The 21820-nt window shown below is 41.8% G+C and overlaps 6 protein-coding genes across 6 annotated transcripts; 4 read left to right on the plus strand and 2 right to left on the minus strand.

Annotated features, from left to right (window-relative positions):
* Nucleotides 1–1683: 1683 nt before the first annotated feature.
* C922_00960 (hypothetical protein) lies at nt 1684–4669 on the plus strand (the record flags this gene model as incomplete). The annotated part of the gene is made up of 11 exons (XM_008816569.1): nt 1684–1746; nt 1889–1999; nt 2171–2352; nt 2579–2765; nt 2889–2962; nt 3153–3249; nt 3401–3485; nt 3641–3888; nt 4041–4103; nt 4258–4371; nt 4568–4669. 11 exons carry the CDS (start codon nt 1684–1686, stop codon nt 4667–4669), a joined length of 1326 nt encoding a protein of 441 aa, XP_008814791.1.
* Nucleotides 4670–6935: 2266 nt separating this feature from the next.
* C922_00961 (hypothetical protein) lies at nt 6936–9095 on the plus strand (the record flags this gene model as incomplete). Its single annotated transcript, XM_008816570.1, has 4 exons — nt 6936–7260; nt 7490–8259; nt 8644–8769; nt 8898–9095. The coding sequence occupies 4 exons, from the start codon at nt 6936–6938 to the stop codon at nt 9093–9095; spliced, it is 1419 nt and encodes a 472-aa protein (XP_008814792.1).
* A 1366-nt stretch (nt 9096–10461) lies between these two features.
* C922_00962 (hypothetical protein) lies at nt 10462–11667 on the plus strand (the record flags this gene model as incomplete). The annotated part of the gene is made up of 1 exon (XM_008816571.1): nt 10462–11667. One exon carries the CDS (start codon nt 10462–10464, stop codon nt 11665–11667), a length of 1206 nt encoding a protein of 401 aa, XP_008814793.1.
* A 1353-nt stretch (nt 11668–13020) lies between these two features.
* Nucleotides 13021–14274, plus strand: C922_00963 (hypothetical protein; the record flags this gene model as incomplete). The annotated part of the gene is made up of 1 exon (XM_008816572.1): nt 13021–14274. One exon carries the CDS (start codon nt 13021–13023, stop codon nt 14272–14274), a length of 1254 nt encoding a protein of 417 aa, XP_008814794.1.
* Nucleotides 14275–14822: 548 nt separating this feature from the next.
* On the minus strand, nt 14823–18623 carry C922_00964 (DNA polymerase I; the record flags this gene model as incomplete). Its single annotated transcript, XM_008816573.1, has 1 exon — nt 14823–18623. The coding sequence occupies one exon, from the start codon at nt 18621–18623 to the stop codon at nt 14823–14825; it is 3801 nt and encodes a 1266-aa protein (XP_008814795.1).
* A 1455-nt stretch (nt 18624–20078) lies between these two features.
* Nucleotides 20079–21272, minus strand: C922_00965 (hypothetical protein; the record flags this gene model as incomplete). Its single annotated transcript, XM_008816574.1, has 1 exon — nt 20079–21272. The coding sequence occupies one exon, from the start codon at nt 21270–21272 to the stop codon at nt 20079–20081; it is 1194 nt and encodes a 397-aa protein (XP_008814796.1).
* Between the last annotated feature and the right edge of the window lie 548 nt (nt 21273–21820).

Here is a 21820-nt window from a genome sequence, read left to right on the forward strand (position 1 = left end):
GCCTAAAAATCCTTTTGACCTTTTTTTAGCATCATCAAAATGACATAATTTTTTCTTTTTTTTCTATCACCATGCAGAATAACCCTATATGTCTATATTGCACGTAGGTGTCTTTTTTTTTGTTTCTTTTGTCCCGCCATTTTTAGCACAACTAGGAGATCATTTTTGCTCTTCCCCCGTTTAAAACTGTCTCAAATTTTTACGATTTCTTTTTTTGCTATTTTGCACAAATTGATCACCAGCATGGAGAAGGGGTGCACCTCTTATGTTAAGTGTTCTGGCGGTCTGGAGATCAGGCGGTATGGCGATCTGCCGGTTTGTGTCAAGTTGCCAGCTGGACATGCTATCAAGATATCCCTACTGCATATGACTTCGGAATAAAATTCATCTGAGCGAGAAAAAAGGCACTCTCTCAAATATGTGGTGTGATAAAAGTCCATTTCTGTGTACATGAAAAGAAGGACTTCTTTCCACTTTTTCTTCACGTAACTTTGTGCAAAATTGGCACCTTTTAACTTAACGCGTAAAGTTGATCTATTTTGGGACAATTCTTCGCATGCATGAGTTTTTCTCCTTTTAAGGGGATGCCCACTTTTTGCACTTCCCACGTGTGGTTCTTCTTTTTTGCTCAAAATAGATAATCACATAAGTTCTATTGCGCGAGGCAGATTCCATGCCGAGGGGAGGCTTGTCCTACGCGGTACAGATGCAGTGTAAACAAAATGGGACGCGCAGGATATAGGACCATAAAGGCGCAAGAGAAATGTGCACTTTCCCTGGGGAGATTCTTACGTGAGGGGTTAATGTGACAAAGCAGAACCCCCCAAAATAGTAGGTGGAACCTTAAAAAAGGGGAAAAAATAAATGAGCCATGTAATTGTTACTCTTTTGTTCCTTCACTCTGTTGGGTACACTCACGCAATACTCGTTTTAGAAAGTTAGAGTTTTTTTTTTTTTTAAATTGCACCTAGTCCAATTTCATAAAATGACAAAGCTCTCCCTCCGATGTTCACTCCGCTCATAAATTTAAAATGGACTTTAAAAAGGGATACATATCGTCAGTATAATTTAGAAGAAAAAAAACAATATTGTCTTTTAAATGGGTGTGGTCACTCATCTCTGTGACTGTCACTTTTCCCAAAAAAAGACGCGTATCTCTGTTGATACTCGGAGGAAAAAAAAAAAATGGCAAGGACGGGCATCGATTGATAGAGGTGACGTAAATCGGTGCAGGGGAAAATCATGAAGCAGGTGCACCTCTTCACCTCCAACAGGATGACGCTTTTTCCCCTTTAGAAAAAAATCCGCTCAAAATGCAACTCCACATATTGCATAAGACGTAAATCCCTCAAGTGAAGGACGCCCGAGTGGTTAGCCAAACCTGGTTCAATATTGCGCAAAAAAAAAAAAAAAAAAAAAAAGGAGTCCTTATATAACTCGCTGCATACATTCTTAGATTCTACTGAGGGATATTTTCCCACCCTTGCATAGCCTTTCTTCTAACGAAGTGCGCTTCGCTAAAAGTATTCTCAGACCCCCTCGTGCAGTCCTAATCCGTCATGTCTCGTGTAAAAATACGAACGGGGTCGGTAACAAAGTTTCATTATCCCCCCCATATGAGGGAAGAAGTGTCAACACATTTTATAAGCACACCCTCAAGGTGAAAAAAAAAAGAAAAAAAAAATGAAGAAAGGGACAAAAAAAAACAGCGCTAAGAAGGAGGAAAAGAAGGTTCTCCTAAAGGAGGTAAAGATAAAAAAACTGACATTCAAATGTACAAAAAAAAAAAAAAACATATTATGTATAAGTGCAGGCCGAATGGTACACACGGCGTTAAAATAACTATGCACATTTTGTGACACCCCTTTTCTCCACCTCCTCATCCCAGTTGAAAAAGTTAAAGGAAGACCTGACTGCAGAAAATAAAATTGCCGATGAGATTAAGGAAAAAATTAAGAATATAGATGCAACGGTTTTTTTGGGCTACCACGACATAAAGGTTTGCATCGTGGGTTTGTGCTGGAGGGGCTGCGAGAGAAGAAAGACTACGATATCGTGGCAGATGAAAAAGGAAAAATAGAGAAGCACAACTTTGTGGCTCGCTTTAGACATAGCTTTTTCGACTCCTATTCATCTTACTCATCCATCATATCGACGCTCTTCCCGCCAGGTCCTAAAACTGGAGGAAAAAAAAAAAGAAATCGAGCTGGAAGAAAACAAGTCCCACAAAATCCTCTCCTCCAGAAAAGTCGAAAACGTCATAAACAAATTTGTGCTCAAATGTTATGAAGCCTTTTTAGAGAATTTGGCCAAAAATGAAATCGAGCTGCACGGCTACACCCAAATTTCGGAGTAAGCGACTGGAGGTGAAGAAACGGCTGTGGCAAGCGAAAAAAGAGAAAGTCCTGCCAAGTGAATTATACTGGAATGACGTTGTTTTTCTAGGAGAGGGACGAGCACATTCTTCCCGTGTGGTAGATCTATCTCCGCGGATACAAATAAGGGTCAAATAGATCCGTATGGTTACGTGTCTCTTTTTTTTCGCCCTCCTCCCCAATTTGTTCTATCCCCTTCAAAGGGAAGATGAAAAGAAGCAGGAGGAAAACAAAGACTACCAGAAACTAACCACTGTGACCAGCATCCAACATTTGAATAAACTAAACTCTATTGTCCTCTCGCAAAACGAAATGATAGCGGAAATTAACAGGAGGTTTATTAGCAGCCTTAAAAAGGCCAAGGAAAACTGTTCCCGGAAGATTAATATAGTTAGTAGACATGCCAAATGTGCTGAAGCATGACGAGGTTTTTTCTGCATCGAAATTTCCAACATAACAGACCACCCCTTTCTTCGAAACCTCGCGTCATGATTTTTTGCCTGCCCCCCTCAGGAAAGGGAAAAACTAGACAAGAAGAGGCAAAAAGTCATTTTCAAATTGCAGTCCGAAAAGAACGAGGCCATCAAGTAATGCCAAAAAAAAGTTGCTAACTGAAAATGAGGCTGCTATTGTTCCTATATAAAGGGGCAATGTGTGTGAGGGGGGTACGTCTGCATGAGTTAGTAGAGCCGGGAGGGAGGCACAAGGAAGGGAAGCGTACCAATGCAAATGGCAAGGCTCCCCCCCTGTGAATGATAACTCAAAATTTCCACCCAGAAACATCCTCGCAGGGTACAATGAAAAAATCGTTAACATGCAAAGCTACTTTAAACTAATTCTGGACGACCAGATAGGGATTATTCAAAAGTTGGAGGTACGCTCGGTTACCACCACCCCTTATGTTTCCAAATTGATTTTTATCTGCCATGGGATATGCGTTTTGTGGAAGAATCACCGTCTGCATTGACCCCACGACAAATGACTGAGTTCTCCCACTTTTCCTTGGCTGCTTCACCCATTAACAGAATGAAAAGTTGAATAAGAGGAAAATCTTCCTCTCGAAAAAAAATCACTTGGAAGAATTAAAAAAGGATATAGCAACTCACACAAGTAATGCAGACAGAAGGAACTTTTTTTTTTTATGTTTACGAGGTGGCACGCTTCCTTCTTGTGAGCAGTGGGGGGTGCTTCGCTTGTGTGCTGACATATAGAGGGCATCACCATGACGCCTCCCTCAGCAGCACTGCCAAATCCCCCTTCCCCAGAAAAATTAGAGCAGCTGGACAAAGATGTGGGTATCCTTGAGAAAAACATCGTCGACTATGAAAAGCTGAAAACGGATCTAAAGAGAATAAAAGAAAAAAGAAAAAAACAGCAAAAGATCCTAACGGAATTGAAGCTTGAGGCAGACATAAAAAAAATGCTCTTGGCAAAAATCTCCAAAGAATACGAAGGTGCGTATGCGCGAAGTAGGATGAAGCTGTATGACTACCTGCAGAGGGTGCTGTTAGAGGTGAGAAGAGCGGCTCCGTGCGGACCTTCGCACGTGTGTCTTTGAATATGTGTATGCATGTATGTATATATATTTATATGTATACATATATATATGTATATGCATCCATGTGTGTGTGCGTCCCCTTCCTTTTGCAACCCCCCGATCGGAAGAACTACTTCTTGGAGACGAAAATAAAACTGAAGAGCGAAGCCCTTGAAATAAACAACCTCGAGGTTACTCTCCATTTTTCGATTAGAACAAAAAAAGGCATATTAATATCGTGCTACGTTATTTTCTTTGTGCTGCCTCCTGAGCATTCCCCTCGCAGCGCATCCTCACAAGACCTGTGGAGACCGCCAGTCATGTCTGTCCCCTTCCCTTGTTCAGCTTTCCAAGTGGAAGGAATCATTGGATCCAGAGCAGAACGAAATATTGAACAGAACGCTGAGGGAGAAATTCTACAAATTTGAAAAGCTACGGAAGGACGTCGATGATTTGATAGTAACTGATAAAGCGGGGAAAACGGAATGTCGCAATTGAGGGCATTCTTAATTTGCAAAGATGCCATTTGCGAGTTGCCAATTCATAGTTGCGGGTTTGCACTTGAGACGCGTCGACACGGAGGATACGCTTATTGGGCAATCTTTGCTCACCAATATGTTTTTTCCAACCCCCTTTTCCTTTCCCCCCCTCTCAGGACACAAATGAAAAGAACAAAGAAAACTACGAAGCCATCATGCACCTTAACTATTTCTCGAATGAAGATCTCGACGTTTTGAAAAGAGAAAACGTGTTTTAAAGGGGGGAATTGGGGAAGAAGAGCCCAACAGGGTGTAATTATCATGTTTGCAAAGTTGCTAGCTCCTTAGATTGCAAAGGGGAAAACAAAGCAAGACAATCCAAAACGAGCAAAACAAAACGAAGCAAAACAAAACAACTTTTTCATCAGTTCATTTGCAACAAGGAATCAGAACTTTTGCCTTCAGTGTTGCAACATAAATATATGCCTCTTTTTTTCGATTTCGATTTTATAATTCCCCATTTTTTCTCATTTTGCAGACTCATAATGTGGTTGTTTTTTTTTTTTTTTAACAAAAATGATCATCCGAAAATTGTACGTAGATAACTCTTAGTGTGCAGTCATTTTTGCTATTTAGGGCAGAAAAAGCCATCTTCCATTTGGGGGGTACTCATTCCACTTTTGGCTCACTTAGATTATGTATGTCACACAAAATGTGCAGCGTCAATTGCCGTGTGTTTTCAGCATTGCCGGGTTGAGCGCGGGCGGGAGAGAATTAAAGGACTGGGAAAATTTGAAAAATTCGAAAATGGCGACGCAGCAATTTCGGCAGTCCGCAACTTCACCCGTCAAGAGAGAACACCTATATGTGCTAAAACAGGCGTGAACATGAACGAATACAGAAACGTCCGAGTGGCGAAAAAATTGGGCACAAAGGTAGAATTCGCCGCACACCTGTCAACCAAATCGCACCAAAAATTCCCGTTCACTATTTTGATGGAAATCCCTCCGTCTCTATACCCTGCGCCACTTTTGTTTTTGCGCAAAATAAGGGAAAAATAAGAGGAAAATGTAGAAAAAAGCACGGAAAATTGGCTGAAAAGAAGCGAAAAAAAAACCTGAAAAATAAAAGCGCAAACAAGGAGTAGAAAACAATGCGTATAGAACAAAACGAGCAGGGAGGTGTAAAATGATTTTCCAAAAATGTCACAAAAACAACAGAAAAGTTTCCGTAATTGTTGCCGTTTGTACTCGTCCATTCCTTCACACTTGATGTTAGTAGAAATAAAAAAAAAAAAAAAAGGAAGTTTTTTTTTGCCTTTTTTTTTCCCTCGTTTTTATGTTCTTTCCGTTTTTTTTTGTTCTTTCCGTTTTTTTTTTGTTCTTTCCGTCTTCTTTTGTTCTTTCCGTTTTTTTTTTGTTCTTCCCGCTTTTTTGCCTTTTTCCGGTTTTTTTTCTTCCATTTCGTTCTCCTTTGTTCTTGCCTTTTTTCCCCGCCCCACAGTTTTTCTTCCTTTTGTTGCTTTTCTTTTTGTTCCTATTTTTTGTTTCTTTTCCCTTTTTTCCTCGCCCTTGTTTCCTTCCCTCCTCTTACATTTACTTCAAAAAGTTAAACAGTTGCAGCGTCACGGTCGAAGAAAAAAGTGAAGAAGTGTTCAGAGATGTAGCCGAAAAAACGTTGAGCTGCCACTGCATATGAATATATATATGCACACATGTACAACACCACTAAGCATGGTCGGCTGCACACGCAGGGCTACAGGTATCAACTGATAGAGAAATGCTGAAAGAAACAATTAACCCCCCAAGCACATGTAATTAATTTCCGCCCATGCAGCTGGAAGAGGGAACTCCACACATTTCACATATTTTGCATACCTCCCATCTTTTGCGCATTCTGTTATGCGGACTGTTTCCATTTGAAGTCACTTCTTGCCTCCCACGTCATTTTAGAGTCAGTCCATTTAGCCACACCTCGCTGTACTTGGCCTCCCCTTCTTTTGTTTCTTTTTTTTTTTTTATGTGCCCCTTCAAACGATCAATATGAAATTCGTGCTTTCATACAATTCTGCGCGCCGTCCTACCGCTTACATTTTGATTTGCGACCTTGCGCCTTTAAAAATGCTTACAATTAAGGCGTAATTGGGGGCTGCACCCTTTAGCTTCTGTTCCTCTGCCTCTTCCCTCTTCTTTCCCTTTCCCACCTTCTTGTGCTTCGCCGCCTTTAAGAGCCTCGTTGCAAGCCCATTTTGCCCTCCCCCTCCCTTTCGCTATCTGCCCCGCGAGTTGTTCCCTCCACCCGTTTATGAACTCGAGTGGGCTACTCTTCTTCGTTTTCGATGCTTCAACCGCGTCATCGCTTCTACTGCTTCTCCCCTCCCTGTGTGTTATACCCGTTTGTTAACCATCTGGACCAAACACATACTCCTCACAAACGCGCTACGCGTTGATATTTATTCTCCCAAGCCCTGGAACTCTCAACCGTCAACGCCCGCCCGCTTAACAATATGATAAAAAGAAGTTAAAGAGAGGACACATAAATAAAATGATAGAAGGAAAATTAAACTCACGCCCTCCGTCAGATGGTAGTAGAAACCCCAATTCTAAATACAAAACAGTAAAGGGACATCAAAGCAAGGAGAAGGACGAAGAAAAAAATCTGGAGCAAAATGAGGACATACAAATTGCTATCGATTATAAATGTAACTTAAACATAGAATGCGTTGGCAAGTTAAACTCCAAATTTCCTGATGACAGAGATCGAGACAATAATGAGACGAACGCCTTTTCCGATAAAATGGAGAGGATCGTGAAGGAATCCTGGTCAAACGATTCCACGATGCGGGATGATTTCATCTTAGAGGATATAGGTAATTATGTGAGGTGCGCTCAGGATACTTCACGGATTATGCGTGTGTGTATATCGAATTGTGTGTCGATGGGCACGTCATAGTTACAGCTCGGAGCGTAACTTCTCATGCAGCTCAGCGCGTAACTGTTCATAAAGCTCGGCGCGTAACTACTCATAAAGCTCGGCACATAACTACTCATGCAGCTCAACGCATACCTGCACGCACACCCTCCTTCCACTCCTGGCAGACGACTCCTTCGACGAAGAGGAAAACAACATCAACATGATGGGGGTGAAGAGTTCCAGAGCGAAAAAAAAAATGCTGAAAATTTTGTACATCCGATTGATATACGCCCTGTTGTTGACCATATTTTGTGTACTCGTCCACTGTTACTTCATCATACTAAGTGACAGCCACTACACGACAGGAGACGAGCCGCTAAAGGATAGAATCCACGAGCTGTACAAAGAAGTACCATTATTCATGAAAGGATCATTTGTCAATTCAAGCATCATGTTCTTTCTAATCATTACTCTATTAAGATTTGGCCTATTTTCTCCCCTCCTGATTTCCATTAGTATGTTTATTAGACTACTGTTAATGCTCTCCTCCTTTTACTGCTTAAGGTCAATTTTTATTTACGTCACGACAATTCCATGTCCAATACGTACCTGCCAGCCAGTGAGAAATAAAAATTTCATTGAAAATTTATATACTACTTATCTTATAATAACTGCGCAAGTGTACGAATGTACTGATTTGATTATTTCTGGACATACTGCCTTTACCACCGTTTTAAAATTTTTCTGGATGTTTTATGAAAAGAAGATTTGCATAAAGGCCGTGCTTTTCCTTTACTGCCTTTTTATCTATGGAATGATTGTGATTTCCAGATTTCACTACACGGTGGACGTGCTCATGGGCTATGTTTTCGGCTCCATAGTTTTTCTGTTCTATCACAGCCTACTGGAGATTTCTGCCAAGCGGTACGTCAAGCACAGGTCCTTCTCCCTCAAGGTAAGGCAAAGCGGTGTGCCGTATACGATGTGCGGTTTGATACTGAAGAGAGCTTTATGCATCGATTTGTCACAATTGTATCCACACATGTCTAACCCACGTCTTGATCGGCATGAAAATGTTTTTCCATCCAAATTGGACAGGCGAATCGGCGCTCAACTTGTAACGTGTAACCTCTTAGTACGCGCTACGCGGAATGAGAAAAAATATGAGTCCGCCTTTTAGCCTGTACAAACAAGCGACAGACACAAAATTGGTCTGTGTACACATTAAGCATGTCCCACACGAGGAGTGACAAGATTGTGCATATACATTTTCCTCATCGTTATGGGGATGCTCACACACACCCTTTTTTTTTTTTTTTTTTTTTCCTTCCCCTTTTAGAATTCGAATTATGCATCATCCTTTGTTGAACGCTGCACAGTGTTCACCTACTTCATTCAGATAATAGGGTTCATGGAAGGATTGGATCATAGGCTGAACATGGCCGCTTCGTATGACAAGGAATGGGTTAGTACAATTAGAGAAACAGCACGCGCTACGCAATCGTGCAAGTGTTTATGTGCATGTGTACAGATTTGTAATTTGTGTGTATAGCTTATCACCTATGCGGACGTTGCTTCCCCCCACCCTTACAGAACTGCTTCTGCCCATGCAAGCCAGTGAATGCACAAGGCCTCATAACAAAAAAGAGAACCGTGAAGAACGAAGCGTATTGGGATTTTAGCGACCACTTTTACCATTCCTATGCCGGCAGTGGGTCCTTTGATCTATCAACCTTTAAGAACATCGTGAAAGAAATCAAGTACATGTGTGGAATCAGGAAAAAGAATTAACTCGTGAGTCTGTACATATGCTCGTATACATATGCGCATGTTTGTGTGTGTGTACCCCCGCCCTCTTCGCGCACCAATTTGTTTGTTAATTTGCAAAACAAGCATAAAGGGTAATTAAGTTTTTTATTATACCTTTTCACCGTACATACGTACACCCCAGGGAGAGCGGCACCCCGTAGTCGCCACCTAGCAGCGCGTTTGATACATTATTAAATTAACAGTTAATAGTTTTTATAATTTCATTTTTCCATTTTTTCATTTTTTCGTTTTTTCATTTTTTCATTTTGTTTCTAGTGTTTGACCCATCACACCGCGGTACGCATTTGCATGCATGTGCCGCCTCCTATGATTGATTTGATCTTTTTATGAATTCTTTTAAATTTGGCTCCTTTTAATTTCTATTTTAAAACCCTACCTTATGCGGTGTGAGCCGTGCGTATTTGACGGGGAATGTGAGCGCAAGTACGTATACACATGTGTACATATGCTCATATGCATACAAGTGTAATCGACTTGTTAATTTTTTTTTCTTCTTCTCCCCTTTTGACCTAATTTTTTTCACCTACTTTATTACGAAGTATTGATCTGCGCATTTCTACACCATCACGCCATTTTTTTTCGCGGGTCTTTTCCTCACTCCCCTCATCATTTTTTGTTAAAATTTAAAAAATTAAAGACTTAAAAAATTAAAAACTTAAATGGAAAAATTAAACACGAATAAATGAAGCCTTGAGAAGCGAAGCACGAAAAAGCACTATGCGCGTAGTTACGCATTAATTTTTTTTTTTTTTTTTTTCCTGGTTCCCTGAGCTAGCGTTGCGAACTTGTAGCAGACAAAAGAGCACAATTTCAAAACGAGAAAGAAGCGGATGAGTGCATGTACACACGAGTGAGAATATTTACTTATGCGTAGTTAATCGTACTTGAATGTACTTGTACGTACTGGTGTGTCCTACAGCCCGGAAAACATACATTTGTACATGAACACCTCGTACGTAAATCGAAAAGGCATTTCTGAGGCCCTGCAAGACTGACTGCTTCAACATTGAAAACTTTTCCACTCGTTGTACAAAATTTTTGTTGTTTATGTTGTACGAAAGACCATGCACATGCACGTGTAGGTGATTTGTCCAACCGTTTGCAAATAAGCTTTTACGTTCGCTTCGTCCTTTTTTCCGTTTGCCTGTTTTTGTGTCCGCCTATGGCGCGCGTCCTGTTTAGCTGCATAAGAGTGTACACATGTTGTGATGCGAGCGCGGTTTCGCCATGTTGACTCGATTTTGTCACGCTTATGCATTTTTGTCTCGCTAACGCAGCTAAATAACAGAAAAAAAAAAACTTGGCGAAAAACGCCTAACATACCAAAATGACCACAGAATTAAAAAAAAAAAATTATGAACAGTCCGGGAGAGAAAATGAAGACAGCAGCACCTACACAACGAGCGACAACTATAAAATAAATGTGGACATAAAAATGAGTAACTTCTCCTCATCGAACGAAGCAGATCCCAGTGATGGTGACATCCACAGCTTGACAAAATGGAAGCTGTTCAAGGTGTTACTCCTGAGGCTAGCAATCGCGTTCATATTTTTAGTAATCTCCTTGATCATACAAGGATTCTTCATGATATATAGCGATTCATATTACAAAAGATACACCACACCGTTGAGCGATCGAATTCACAATTTGTTCGAAAATCCACCTGAATGGATATCTTACAAATTGTCCAACAATTTAATAGCATTGTTGTCACTTACTTTCCTACAATTAATTTTGTGTAATAGTGTGTACTTGTCCATGGCCATTGTGTGTCGCTTCCTCTACATGATGGGTTTTTTTTATATCCTGAGGGGAGTACTTATTTATGTCACTTCCCTTCCAGCCACATTGGAAACGTGTGTGCCTCTAGAAAGTGGCAACTTTGCGTTTAATTTATTGCAGATAATTAAAATAAATATGAACTTAGTGTATGTATGTTCTGATTTGATTATATCTGGACATTCCTTTTCCACGACCATATTTTTACTATTCGCCCTTTTTTACGTCAACAATGTTGTCGCGAAGACGCTGATAACTTTCTTCTGTTGTTTCATTTATGCGTTTATAATTATCGGGTTTATCCATTACACTTCCGATGTGTTGCTCGGATTTATTTTTGGCATTTTTATTTTCACCTTTTATCATTTAATGCTGGACATATCTTCTCAATATTACATTTTTAATAAATTATTTGAAATTAAAATTATTTCAAATAAACAAGATGTGCAGGCCAAACCGTTTTTTTTAAGAAGTTTTTTTACCAGAGTGTTTTTAAAAATAATTCCATTGCTCGAGGGATTAAATTACTCTATAGATTATGCGTTAAGTAAAAATGCCGACTTATCCACATTTTGTATTTGCGAGAAGGAGTCTGCTATGGGTATGCCCCCTGCAGCATGTTCCTTGCAGAAGTCCTCAAAGGAAAATAAGATCTGTGTCAATTATTCGGATCATTTATTTCATTCCTATGCCGGGGATGGCACGATTAATTTTTTGCTATTCAAGTTTTTAAGGAGAATTAAAATGGACTAGTTATACAAGTGTGCATTTACCATACAAGCAAGCTGCCACGCCCAAAAAAGGAGATGCCTCCCTCTCCATCTCTTTTTTTTTTTTTTTTTTCTTTTTTTGGTGCGCTCTGGAAATTTCGTGAAGTGTGTTACCCCCGCTGTGTGCATATTGAAAAATTGCTATACCCGTTACATGCGCGCCACGTACGTGATACTATTACATTTGCCCTTGTTGCACCCTACTACTTGTTACCTTAGCCTGCCTCATTTGTGATTCCCCTATTTATGCATTATGCGTTCCTCTTTAAAAAACGCTTGCGGGCGAATTTCACCTTACACGCTAAACGACAAAATTTTAAAAAATTTTGGAGCTTGAAAAAGGGGCATCTCAAAAAAGTTAACGTTTTAATTTTTTTTCAAGCACGAGCGAGGTTCGTCCCCCGCGGGTATGACTTGGCCGCTCCAGCTCTTGGCAGCACCTTCGTACCTCGTCGCGTCGGCACTACTACTACTGCTACTTCTTCTACTGCTGCTGCTACTACTACTGTTGCCACTACTACTGCTGCTACTACTACTGTTGCCACTACTACTGCTGCTACTACTACTGTTGCCACTACTACTTCTGCTACTACTACTGCAACTATTACTGCTACTGTACTACCGCGCTGTTCTCCCCCTTCTTACCGAAAGGGAAACCTTTTTTCCTCTGCGCAAACTTCTCTTTTCAATCTTTCACACCAGTGCCGCGCGCAGGGTCATAACGTTGAAGATCGCAGAAGCAGAGGAAGAAGAGGAAGGCTTCCCTTAAAGATGGTCCTTCCAAGGGGTTAAAACTGAACCGTTTTCCTGGAAAGGGATGCACCAATTTCTTTATACATACACCTTAGCGCTGCCACTACAACTAGGTGCATGGGACTATTTGCTAATTTATCTACATGGGATCGAAATAATCCATTTAAGGTCTTCCTAGTCATCCCCACTTGCGGCTAAAGGACTAATCGGGACCCACCATCTGGGTGAAATAAAAATCAAGAGGAAGGAATAGATTATGACACCCCCCCTGTCATCACAGTTACACATCGAAATGGAACAAAGGAACCGGTTGCATTCTTCCTGTCCTCTCGTCTTTGCATCTATGTGTGCCATCCGGATTAGCCCCTAGGTGCACGTATATATTAGCGTGTGGCTCCTTTAACTCATGCGCCTTCTTTACGCGTGCGAGTAGCATGACAAGGCGCCTTCACCGAAACGTTGCATATGCAATATTAAAATGCCAAATGAGTAATACATCACACAAGGGAATATGTAACGAAGGAAGTGACGTAGAAACATTCTTGTTTTTCTTTTTTCATGTGAAGGGTGATATAAGATCCCAATGGAGGGACCTAACGACAGCGCAGAGAAGTCTGAAAGTGGACCCAGTTATGATATCTCTCAAAGTGGACCCAATTATGTTAGCCCTGAAAGTGGACCCAACTCTGCGAGCTCGGTGAACGCCACCTTCTCGTTCGAGATGCTGGACATGATCATCACGAGCGGCAACACTGGCCGATCGAAGTTGCAACAGAAGGAGACAAACCACATGACAGAAAATACGACGGAGAAGAGGCCCTTGTGTCCGTCCCAAGAACGCGTAGAAATATCAAGCGGAACAAAACGAGCAAAGCGGAAAAGCTCTCTCCGTGAGGAAACTGCCAACAGTGATGAAGATGCAGTTGAATTTAAGAAGCAACTTCACAATTGGGGGAAAAAGAAAAAGAAAAAAAAAATGGTCTATAATATGGACTCAGAGGTAGCAATAGGAAGCGGTTCGGAATTCTCCCTTCTGGGTGTGTTGTTGCCTGTCGAAGGGACCCCTGGTTTGACTTCATCGAAAGAGGAGATGCCAATTATGGGTGACTTGATGGACTGCCTAAGTGGTGGCAATAGCAGCGGGGGGGAACACTACCACATGGGTGGAAAAAGTAACAAACGCAGTGATACGAATGATCGGCATGAAAAAGACATAAATGAACAAGACGTGGATACGGAACTAGCCAAAATGGAACAGGCGGATGAAGAAGTCCTCTTCTCAAGGAGCATCGATTGTACCAACTGCAAATACTACTTAAAAGAATTGACGAGCAGAAACTACATGGATTTCTCCTACATGGATCAGTACATCAGCGAGGGGGAGAGGAATCTACTTTTATTAAAAAATAAAAAAATTGAGGAATTAGAAAATGGGAACAAATTAATGAAACACAAAATGAGCAAGTTGAAAGAGGAGAATAATTTTCTGAGCAGCAAAATCGACACACTCGCCGAGAGTTTAAGCGATTTGAGGGACCACTTTGACAGGCTAATGGAAGAAAATAAATCGCTAAAGGAGGTGAATAAACAGCTTCGAGTGGATCTGCAGAAGGAGCAGTCGTGTAAGGAGGAAGTGGAAGGGGCGAACAGGAAAGGCGCAAACGGGGAAGGAGCGGAGAGGAAAGGAGTGAAGAGGAAAGGTGCGGACAGGAAAGACGCGAGCAAAAAAGACGCGAACAAAAAAGATGCATCTTCTTCATCCCATGGAAGACGGGATCCCCCCGAAAGGGATTTTGAAAACTCAATCGATAATGAATTATTTAACGAGCTTTGCTAATAACAGAGGGGGGAGGGAGAGTGTCTACTCTTGGCGAATCGAGACGCACGTGTGTATATACAACCGCAATGCAATTAAATTAATTCGTCATGTTCGTGCGCTCGTAATGCATACCCTTTTGTTACGGCGCGGGGGAGAAACACCCCCCGTGGGAGATTCCCGCACATCAGTGTTTTTATCCCGCCTATTTGGTGCTCTAACCCCCTTGGTGTTTTGGTGTTTACCCCTTCATCATAATGTAATTTTAATTTCTTTTTTTTTTGTTTGATTAATTTTTTTCTTTTTCCTTTTTTTTTTGTCGTTCTTTTTGTTTTATGGGCGCCCATCCACAAAAAAGTGGGCAACAAAAAATCACTTAAAAAAAACACAAACAGGTCAATCAATTTGTGCGATTACGCTTGTGAACAGGTTGATACATATGCAAGCACGCTCTGTGTGCATACGGTCTAGTTCCCGCAAGTCCCCTAAGAGGAAAAACAAGCCCCAATCGCGAGAAAAACAATGTGGAATTTGGCAGCCGCCATCCCCCCACAAATGGCACACATATATTAAGAAAACTCCTTGTAGTAGTCTCCCGTTTCTACCTTAATCGGTAACTTAAAATTAAACTTTTCAAAAATGGAATTTAATTTGTTGGACGAATTATAGTGGCGGCTATCATTTGACCCATAGGAGGAGTGAGAATCCCACGTCTGGCCATTATTAGATAGCTGAAGATACTCTATATATGTCTGCACAGAAATATGATCATGCATGTAATCGTAAAGGAGAAGCAACCTATGGCAGGTATTTGTGTACTGAATTAAATTGTAAAAGGCGTTTTCTAGGATGGGGCTGAAGAGTCGAATGATTGGGGCCGTGGCTCTTCTGGTGCTCTCAAATAACAATTCATCGTGCACTTGCAAAATTAATTTGGTTGCTTTTAGGAATGGCTTGTTTTCCTCAAGGAGGGCTGCACTCACATTGTTTATTTCTAACAGGCGTGTGCTTTGGGGCCAAGCACAACTGGAGTTCATGTCGTGCTTGCTATCTGGCCCATGCACACCGCTAAAATCGCTGACGTCATGGCGCCCATGCCCATCCCCATGCGTCATGATGCGGAAGCAAGACAACAGGGCGAATTTCATGACGTCCGCCGCGCAGCCCTGAATCGGAGTGTTCATACTGATCCGATACTTGTTTTTTATGGTGGGCTCAATTACCCTCTTGCGCCCGATTAACGTGTATACTCTATTCATATGCTTGACCAGAATTTTCTGCATTTGCATAAATCTGTACACGTTTGGGAAAACCTGAAAGAAATTCGAAATTAGATTACTTGCCATTCCTTCGCTTATCAGGAGGCTTTTGGCCAGTCCATTTTCAGTCTGTCCGTAGAGAATCCCATAGATCACCGTTTTGGTCATTCTCCTCAGCTCGCTCGTCACTTGGGTTGTGTTAAATAGCACCTTGGCGGTCTCAACGAAGACATCGCCGCTCTGCAGCATCTTGAGTAACTGCATGTCGAAGCTGAGGTACGCCATGACGAACAACTCCATCTGCTTGTAGTCGAAGGTGATGAGGTTTTCGCCATCAGGGGGGAGCCCCTCGTGGGGGGCGGCTCTGTGGGGAGGTACGTCACAGGTTAGCCTTTTCCGGGGCGGCTGTTCCGTTGTGCTTAGCATGTCCTTTCCTACCTCGTCGCCTCCCCGCTCGTCGCTGCCTTGCCCGGCACTTGCAGTATCCCCCCCCTTGAGTGATATCGCGCAGCGGAACCTGGAGTGAATGTTCTGCAGGTTAGGCTGCTCGCAGGAGAGCCGACCGGTGGACGCCCCTATCTGATTGAAGTTGCAGTGAATCTTGTTCGTCTCCTTCTGTATAAACTTGGGCAAATTTTCTATATAATTCTGAAATAGCTTCTTAGACTCTCTGTACAGTTTCACGTTGCTGATAATTTTTTTTATTTTCTCCTTTTCCTTCTCGGTTATATGTTCACTTCGTTCAATTTCGTCTACAATCAGCTTGAGCGTTTTGTTGTTCGTTTGCAGACTTTTGCTTCTCCTCATTTCGTTAATGGTGTTGTTAAGTTGGGGGAATGTCTTCGTTTCTTCCGATGTGCCGATGGCCAAAGACGGCTTTGCCAGAGAAGCAGAGTATTTACCATTCGTAATGATGTTTCTCAGTAAGTTACTCTTTTGTAACTTTGCTCCCATCCTCATCGTATCTCCTTTGTTTTCGCCTTTGTAAGGTGGCAAATGTGGGCTCTTTGCGTCCCCCCCTATGTTCTCCTCCCTACGTTCAAATGTCTCTTCCGCCTCGTAAAATCCATCACACGTGGGAGTTAGCAATTTGGCACTGCTCTCGCTTCCAACAGTATGATCATAATTTGCTCTTTCTCCATGAGACAGTGCGTCTCCACTCGTTGTGCCTACCTCGACGTTAGGGTTGAGGGCAATATCGAGCAAGTGTTTATATATGAGAGACGCCACCTGCTTGGACGAATTCAAATTGATGTTACACTCGCAGAGGTGTTCTATTTCTTCCTTATACACTAAGGGGTTACTGCAACTTCGGTGAATTTCCTCAATTTTTTTTTGGTTTAGGAAAATGCCTCTCCTTTCAATTTCGCTAATACATAGGATGAGTGGTTGCTCAATTTTGACGTAAATATTTAACAAGTTTAAATTCTTTGCAAATATGCCCATCAAAAAATCGAAGAGAGCCATCATGCAGCAGTTTCTCGATATACAGTAGCTGATCATATCTTCCTCCGTGATTTCGTACAGGCTTCTTTTATTTCCGAACGCCAATTTTTTAATGCTTCTTTGGTCCCTTACCTCTAGGCGGGTAAAGCTGAAGTGGTTCTGTCTCACCCTGCTGGTTTGTTGTGATGCAGTGGGGAGGGTGGAAGTGGCACCATCATGAGAGGGACTCTCCGAAATGCCACGGTTATTTTTCGGCTTCTCCCCTACAGCGCGGATTCCCTTCTTTTCCCTTTCGTACTTTATTTTCATCTTCTGGTATTTGCCCCACCCGAAAATACCATATTTCCCAGAAATGACGTCCGAAAACTCGGGTGGCATAATGGAAAAGTGGCATTTCCTCCTGAGCTCCACAGTGGGCAGCTCCAAAACGGACGTACTTATCAGCATCGACGACATACCTCTCCCAGACTGAGCTGCATATGCACTAAACACATTTTGAAGCTTCTCACCCCTCTGGACGAGCTGCAATAGGGAACTCAGAATATACACATCGAAGACGCTGCCGATGTTTGGCACTTCCAATTTGATGTTATTAAATACGTGAATTAGGGTTTTATAGTCGTACACGATGAAAAGGAAGGGATGGGAGTGGTGTTTGTCACCACTGGGCTGAGACTTCGCCACGGGGTCAACTGTCTCTGTAAAATTTCCTCTAATACATCGATTTAGAAACTCTCTGTCCGTCTCGTTACTTTTAAGTTCAAGAATGTTAAGGGAAAAGAAATAGTTTCTCTCGTTGCCTGCCTCCGGTTTATGACTTTCATCGGTTCGATCCTGCAATTGTAGTATCCCCAGTTCAGCACCACCCGCCTCACTTACAACGCTTTCTACTTTGTTGTACGCATCGCCGATATCTCTTCCGATAATGTAGTGTACGTCGTAACTACCCGAATTGTCATTTTTTTTTTTTTTTTTGATGGACTTATTTTTGCCACTATTTGGATCTTCTCCCTTGTCGTCTTCTCCTAAACGGTGAATTTCTTCCCCATGAAAGGTTTCACCTCCATTTGATGATCTCCCCCCTTTTGCATTGTAAACAGAGTGATCTTCCCCTTCGGAAAGATACTTGTGGAGGTCCCCATCAGGTATGTGTGCCCCCTTTCGATAAATACTTTTTAGGAGAGTGTCAAAATTGAATTCCTCAAACTGTTGCAATGTATTTGTCTGAGTTGCTTCGCTACCGGGGATCACCACATGGATGACCAAATAAGTGGGTAGGGAAAAACATTTCGACTTATATTTGTCCTCGGTAATTTCTGGGAACCAGCTTATGTATATCTTGACTAGCTCTTTCCACCTGGTTAGGACGTTTTTGTATTCACATTGATTTGCTCCGATATGGCTGCCGTGCCCCTTGTGACTGCTAACTTCACTGTAATGGCTATTTCTGTTGTGCCCTCGGTTCGTCAAAGTGCTGAGCAGAGCATGCAACGAACTCGCTTCGTCCGAATTGCTTCTTTTTTTGCTGGCCAAACACGCCAAGTGCGCATAATTTACAGTGTGAAAAAATCGGACGTTGCTCCTGCATATGTACGAGTCACTGTCGACGTTCCTGTGTATTCTCAAATGTTTGTGACTTCGTTTTAAAAAGGAGAACAATTTCATTTTTTCATTTTTTCGGCAACTTGTCCTTATTATGTGTATGCATACGCATCGACAGAGCTGGGGGTGAAATGGCAAACGCTCGAATGGGCAATTTCTTCTCCTCCCATTTTTTTCTTCCCTCCTGCGTGGTGACAATTTATTCACTTTGAACGAATCATCTCATTTTTTTTTTTTCCAAATTGGAGAGTGTTGCGATGTTGCTCCCCTGTTCCATTCAGCTTGCAATGCAACAATGTTATCCCTTTTTTGGGGGTGTGATTCCATTGCGCCTTGTTTTTACACCCCAGGATAGGAGCCTCGCGCTGGGCACAAATGAGTATTAATCCGTTCGTCAGCGAGTGGCTAGTAGCAGGGTGGAAAAAAAAAATTAAAAAAAAAATGAAAAAAAAACACATAAATACGTACATACATAAGTGCAGCGTTATACATCTTGCATTCTTGCGGACGTGATAACTTTTTTTTCTGAATTGCTGCGCATGTTATGGAATGAAGCTCGCGCTGATGGGTCCGAATAGTCCTAATTCGTTATTCTCCACAGCCACGCACAGCAGACTGCCACCTCGGCTGCCCCTTCGCTCATTCATGAAAATCATTTTTTAAACCCTCCCCTTTTTACTTGCCTTCCTGTGCCAAAGTTGTGCGTGCCGCCTGGCGCCAAAACGATTTTTTACCTTTTCCCAACACTTAAATGTCGAGCCACTCCAAAATTGTATTCACATTTGTACTTTTAGTATCGGAAAAAGAAGGCCCTACAAACGGGCATACTTTTGACGTGTCCATTTCGAGAGGGATGGCGTGATTACCTAACATGATCTAACTCTTCCTTCTGTGTTGCTCTATGTGCGTTTTTATTATTTTTTCTTTTGCCCCCCCTGGACCTTCCCCCACATCTCCGCAATCACCGAGGTGCTGGTAAAAACAGGTCACTCCTAACAACGCAGTGACATACATTCATCACTAGGTTCAAAATTGGGGCAGTTTTTTTTAATTAGGTTGAACAGGTACGCTTTTTAATTACAAGCAAAATGGGACGGCAGGTTCGTGACAACTGCGCGACAGCTGACCGCCACACGTGTGCCAATCGTAAGTCAAATAAGACGCCAAACTGGCGGCGTCATGTGGTACGCCAAGTGAATATTTAAAAAAAAAAAGAAAATCCGTTGCCACAAACTCTGCACAGTTAAATGCACAAAGATGAGTTAAAAAAATTACAAATGGGGAAGGAAAATAACCTAGGAAAGTATTCAAAAAAAAAAAAAAAAAAAAAAAAAATCTATTTCGCATAGAAATAGCAGGTAGATTTACGGAACAAGGCATAAAGTGAGTGCCCTGGGGGGGAAAGCAAAAACGGGGCGCCCTGTTGTGTGCCGCAACCACCACTACGACAACGCATCGATCGCGGGAACGCGGTTACACCAACTTCGCTGCTACAACTCCACCGCTACAACTCCGCCGTTACAACTCGACATTCTTCCGCGGGAAGTAAAAGAGCGAAATGAAATCGCGGAACAGGGAGGAGAAGAATCCCTTGTTGCTGTTTTTGTTGCTCTGGTCCCCCTTCTCATCATACTGAACGGTCTTCTGAATATCGTCGGCCAAAACGGCGTTTATCGTTTTCGTCGTACTGTAGTACTCATTGTCGAGGAAGTCATCCAATTTTTCCTCCGATCCCGATAGGTGTTCTTTAAACTCGATATATTTCTGTACAATTTTTCTGGGGTTCTGAGACAACCTATTCAATAGGTAAAATTTTTTGGACAAGTAAAAAAGAGAGGAGCTTGCAGAGTTGTTATTCTCACTGGAGTCATTTGGTCCGTACTTACTATGATAATAATCATGGTCACTCTTTCTCTGAGCATGTTTATTACCCCCTGTAGTGGAATCTCCTCCATGGCCCCCCTGGTGTTGGTCATTCAGCTGATTCATTCTTGCATAGTATTCCGCTTCACCAATGGACTCAGCCAAATCGTAATCCAATTCTTCATCCACATCAGCATTTTCTTCTCTATGTTTTCTGTTTTTTCTACTTCCACAATTATTCCCATGTAAAGATTTGAAGCATTTCTCACTGTAAAAGGGACTGTTCTGTAATAGCTCATCCTTTTTCTTCATAAAATTACTTTCCTCTTTTATGATATTGTAATAATTCTCATCTTTTTTTTTTTCTTTTTCTTTGTTACTGCTGCTTCCACCTAAAATGTTAACCTTTATGTCCTTCAAGTTAAAGTGCTTATTGTTAAACTCAATTTCTAAGTCATCAATGTCGGTAAAAATTTTGTTACCCTTGTTGGGACCTCCTGATTTATAACTATTATTTATTTTTAACAATTTTTCGTTGAACACTGGAAATAAATTTTTAATGTTATCTATGTCTACGTCGTTCATGGTGTTCCTCATAATATCTTGTAGGGAATATAGCTTTTCCAGTTCTCCCTCCTTCCGTTTTTGCAGGTAGGATTGGCAGCACCTGATGCGGCTTCCGTTCCGCGGCTTAAATACGTAGCACCTATAACACAGGGGCTTTGTGAACACGATCATGTACCGACATGGCTCCTCATTTTGGATTTTCTCCGTGTAACTACCCCCCACCGAAGTTACTTCAAATAAATTTAAAATCAACAAAATGGACAATATCGTAACAATAGTCATCCTGTTATCATTTACAATTTTGTGCAAATATGGGCGGGGAGGAAAAAATGAAAGGAAAAGAAAAGGAAGGGACGGAAAAGAAAAGGAAGGGACAGAAAAGGAGAGGAAAGCAAAGAAAAGCAAAGAAAAGCAAAGCAAACCAAAGACAGCTCCTGTAACGATGGCACAATATACAAATTACACGCTCTGCAGGTACGGTCAAGAGTAAAACAAAACGTTCTGTTTATGTTTACGTACATATCTACGGGTGAGATAACCGCTGTGCATGTTTTCCCTCAAAACTAATGACAACGTAATTGCCTGTTGGAATAATGCTATGGCGGGTGGGGGGATGCAGCCCGAACAACTTTCTGCTTCGCTTAACGCCTAACTCAATTACACGCAGGGTCATAGTTACACCCTTTCGTGCAAAAGTGCAGTGGGGCAAATTCACCTGATCATGGCTGATCGGTCGTACCAAACGGTTTCCCTCCGCGTGTATACGTATATGTATATACGTACTTATTCATATACGCATTTATGTATGTATATACTTACGTATGTATATA

Source organism: Plasmodium inui (assembly GCF_000524495.1).
Source record: "Plasmodium inui San Antonio 1 unplaced genomic scaffold supercont1.3, whole genome shotgun sequence".
NCBI classification, from domain to species: Eukaryota; Apicomplexa; class Aconoidasida; order Haemosporida; family Plasmodiidae; genus Plasmodium; species Plasmodium inui.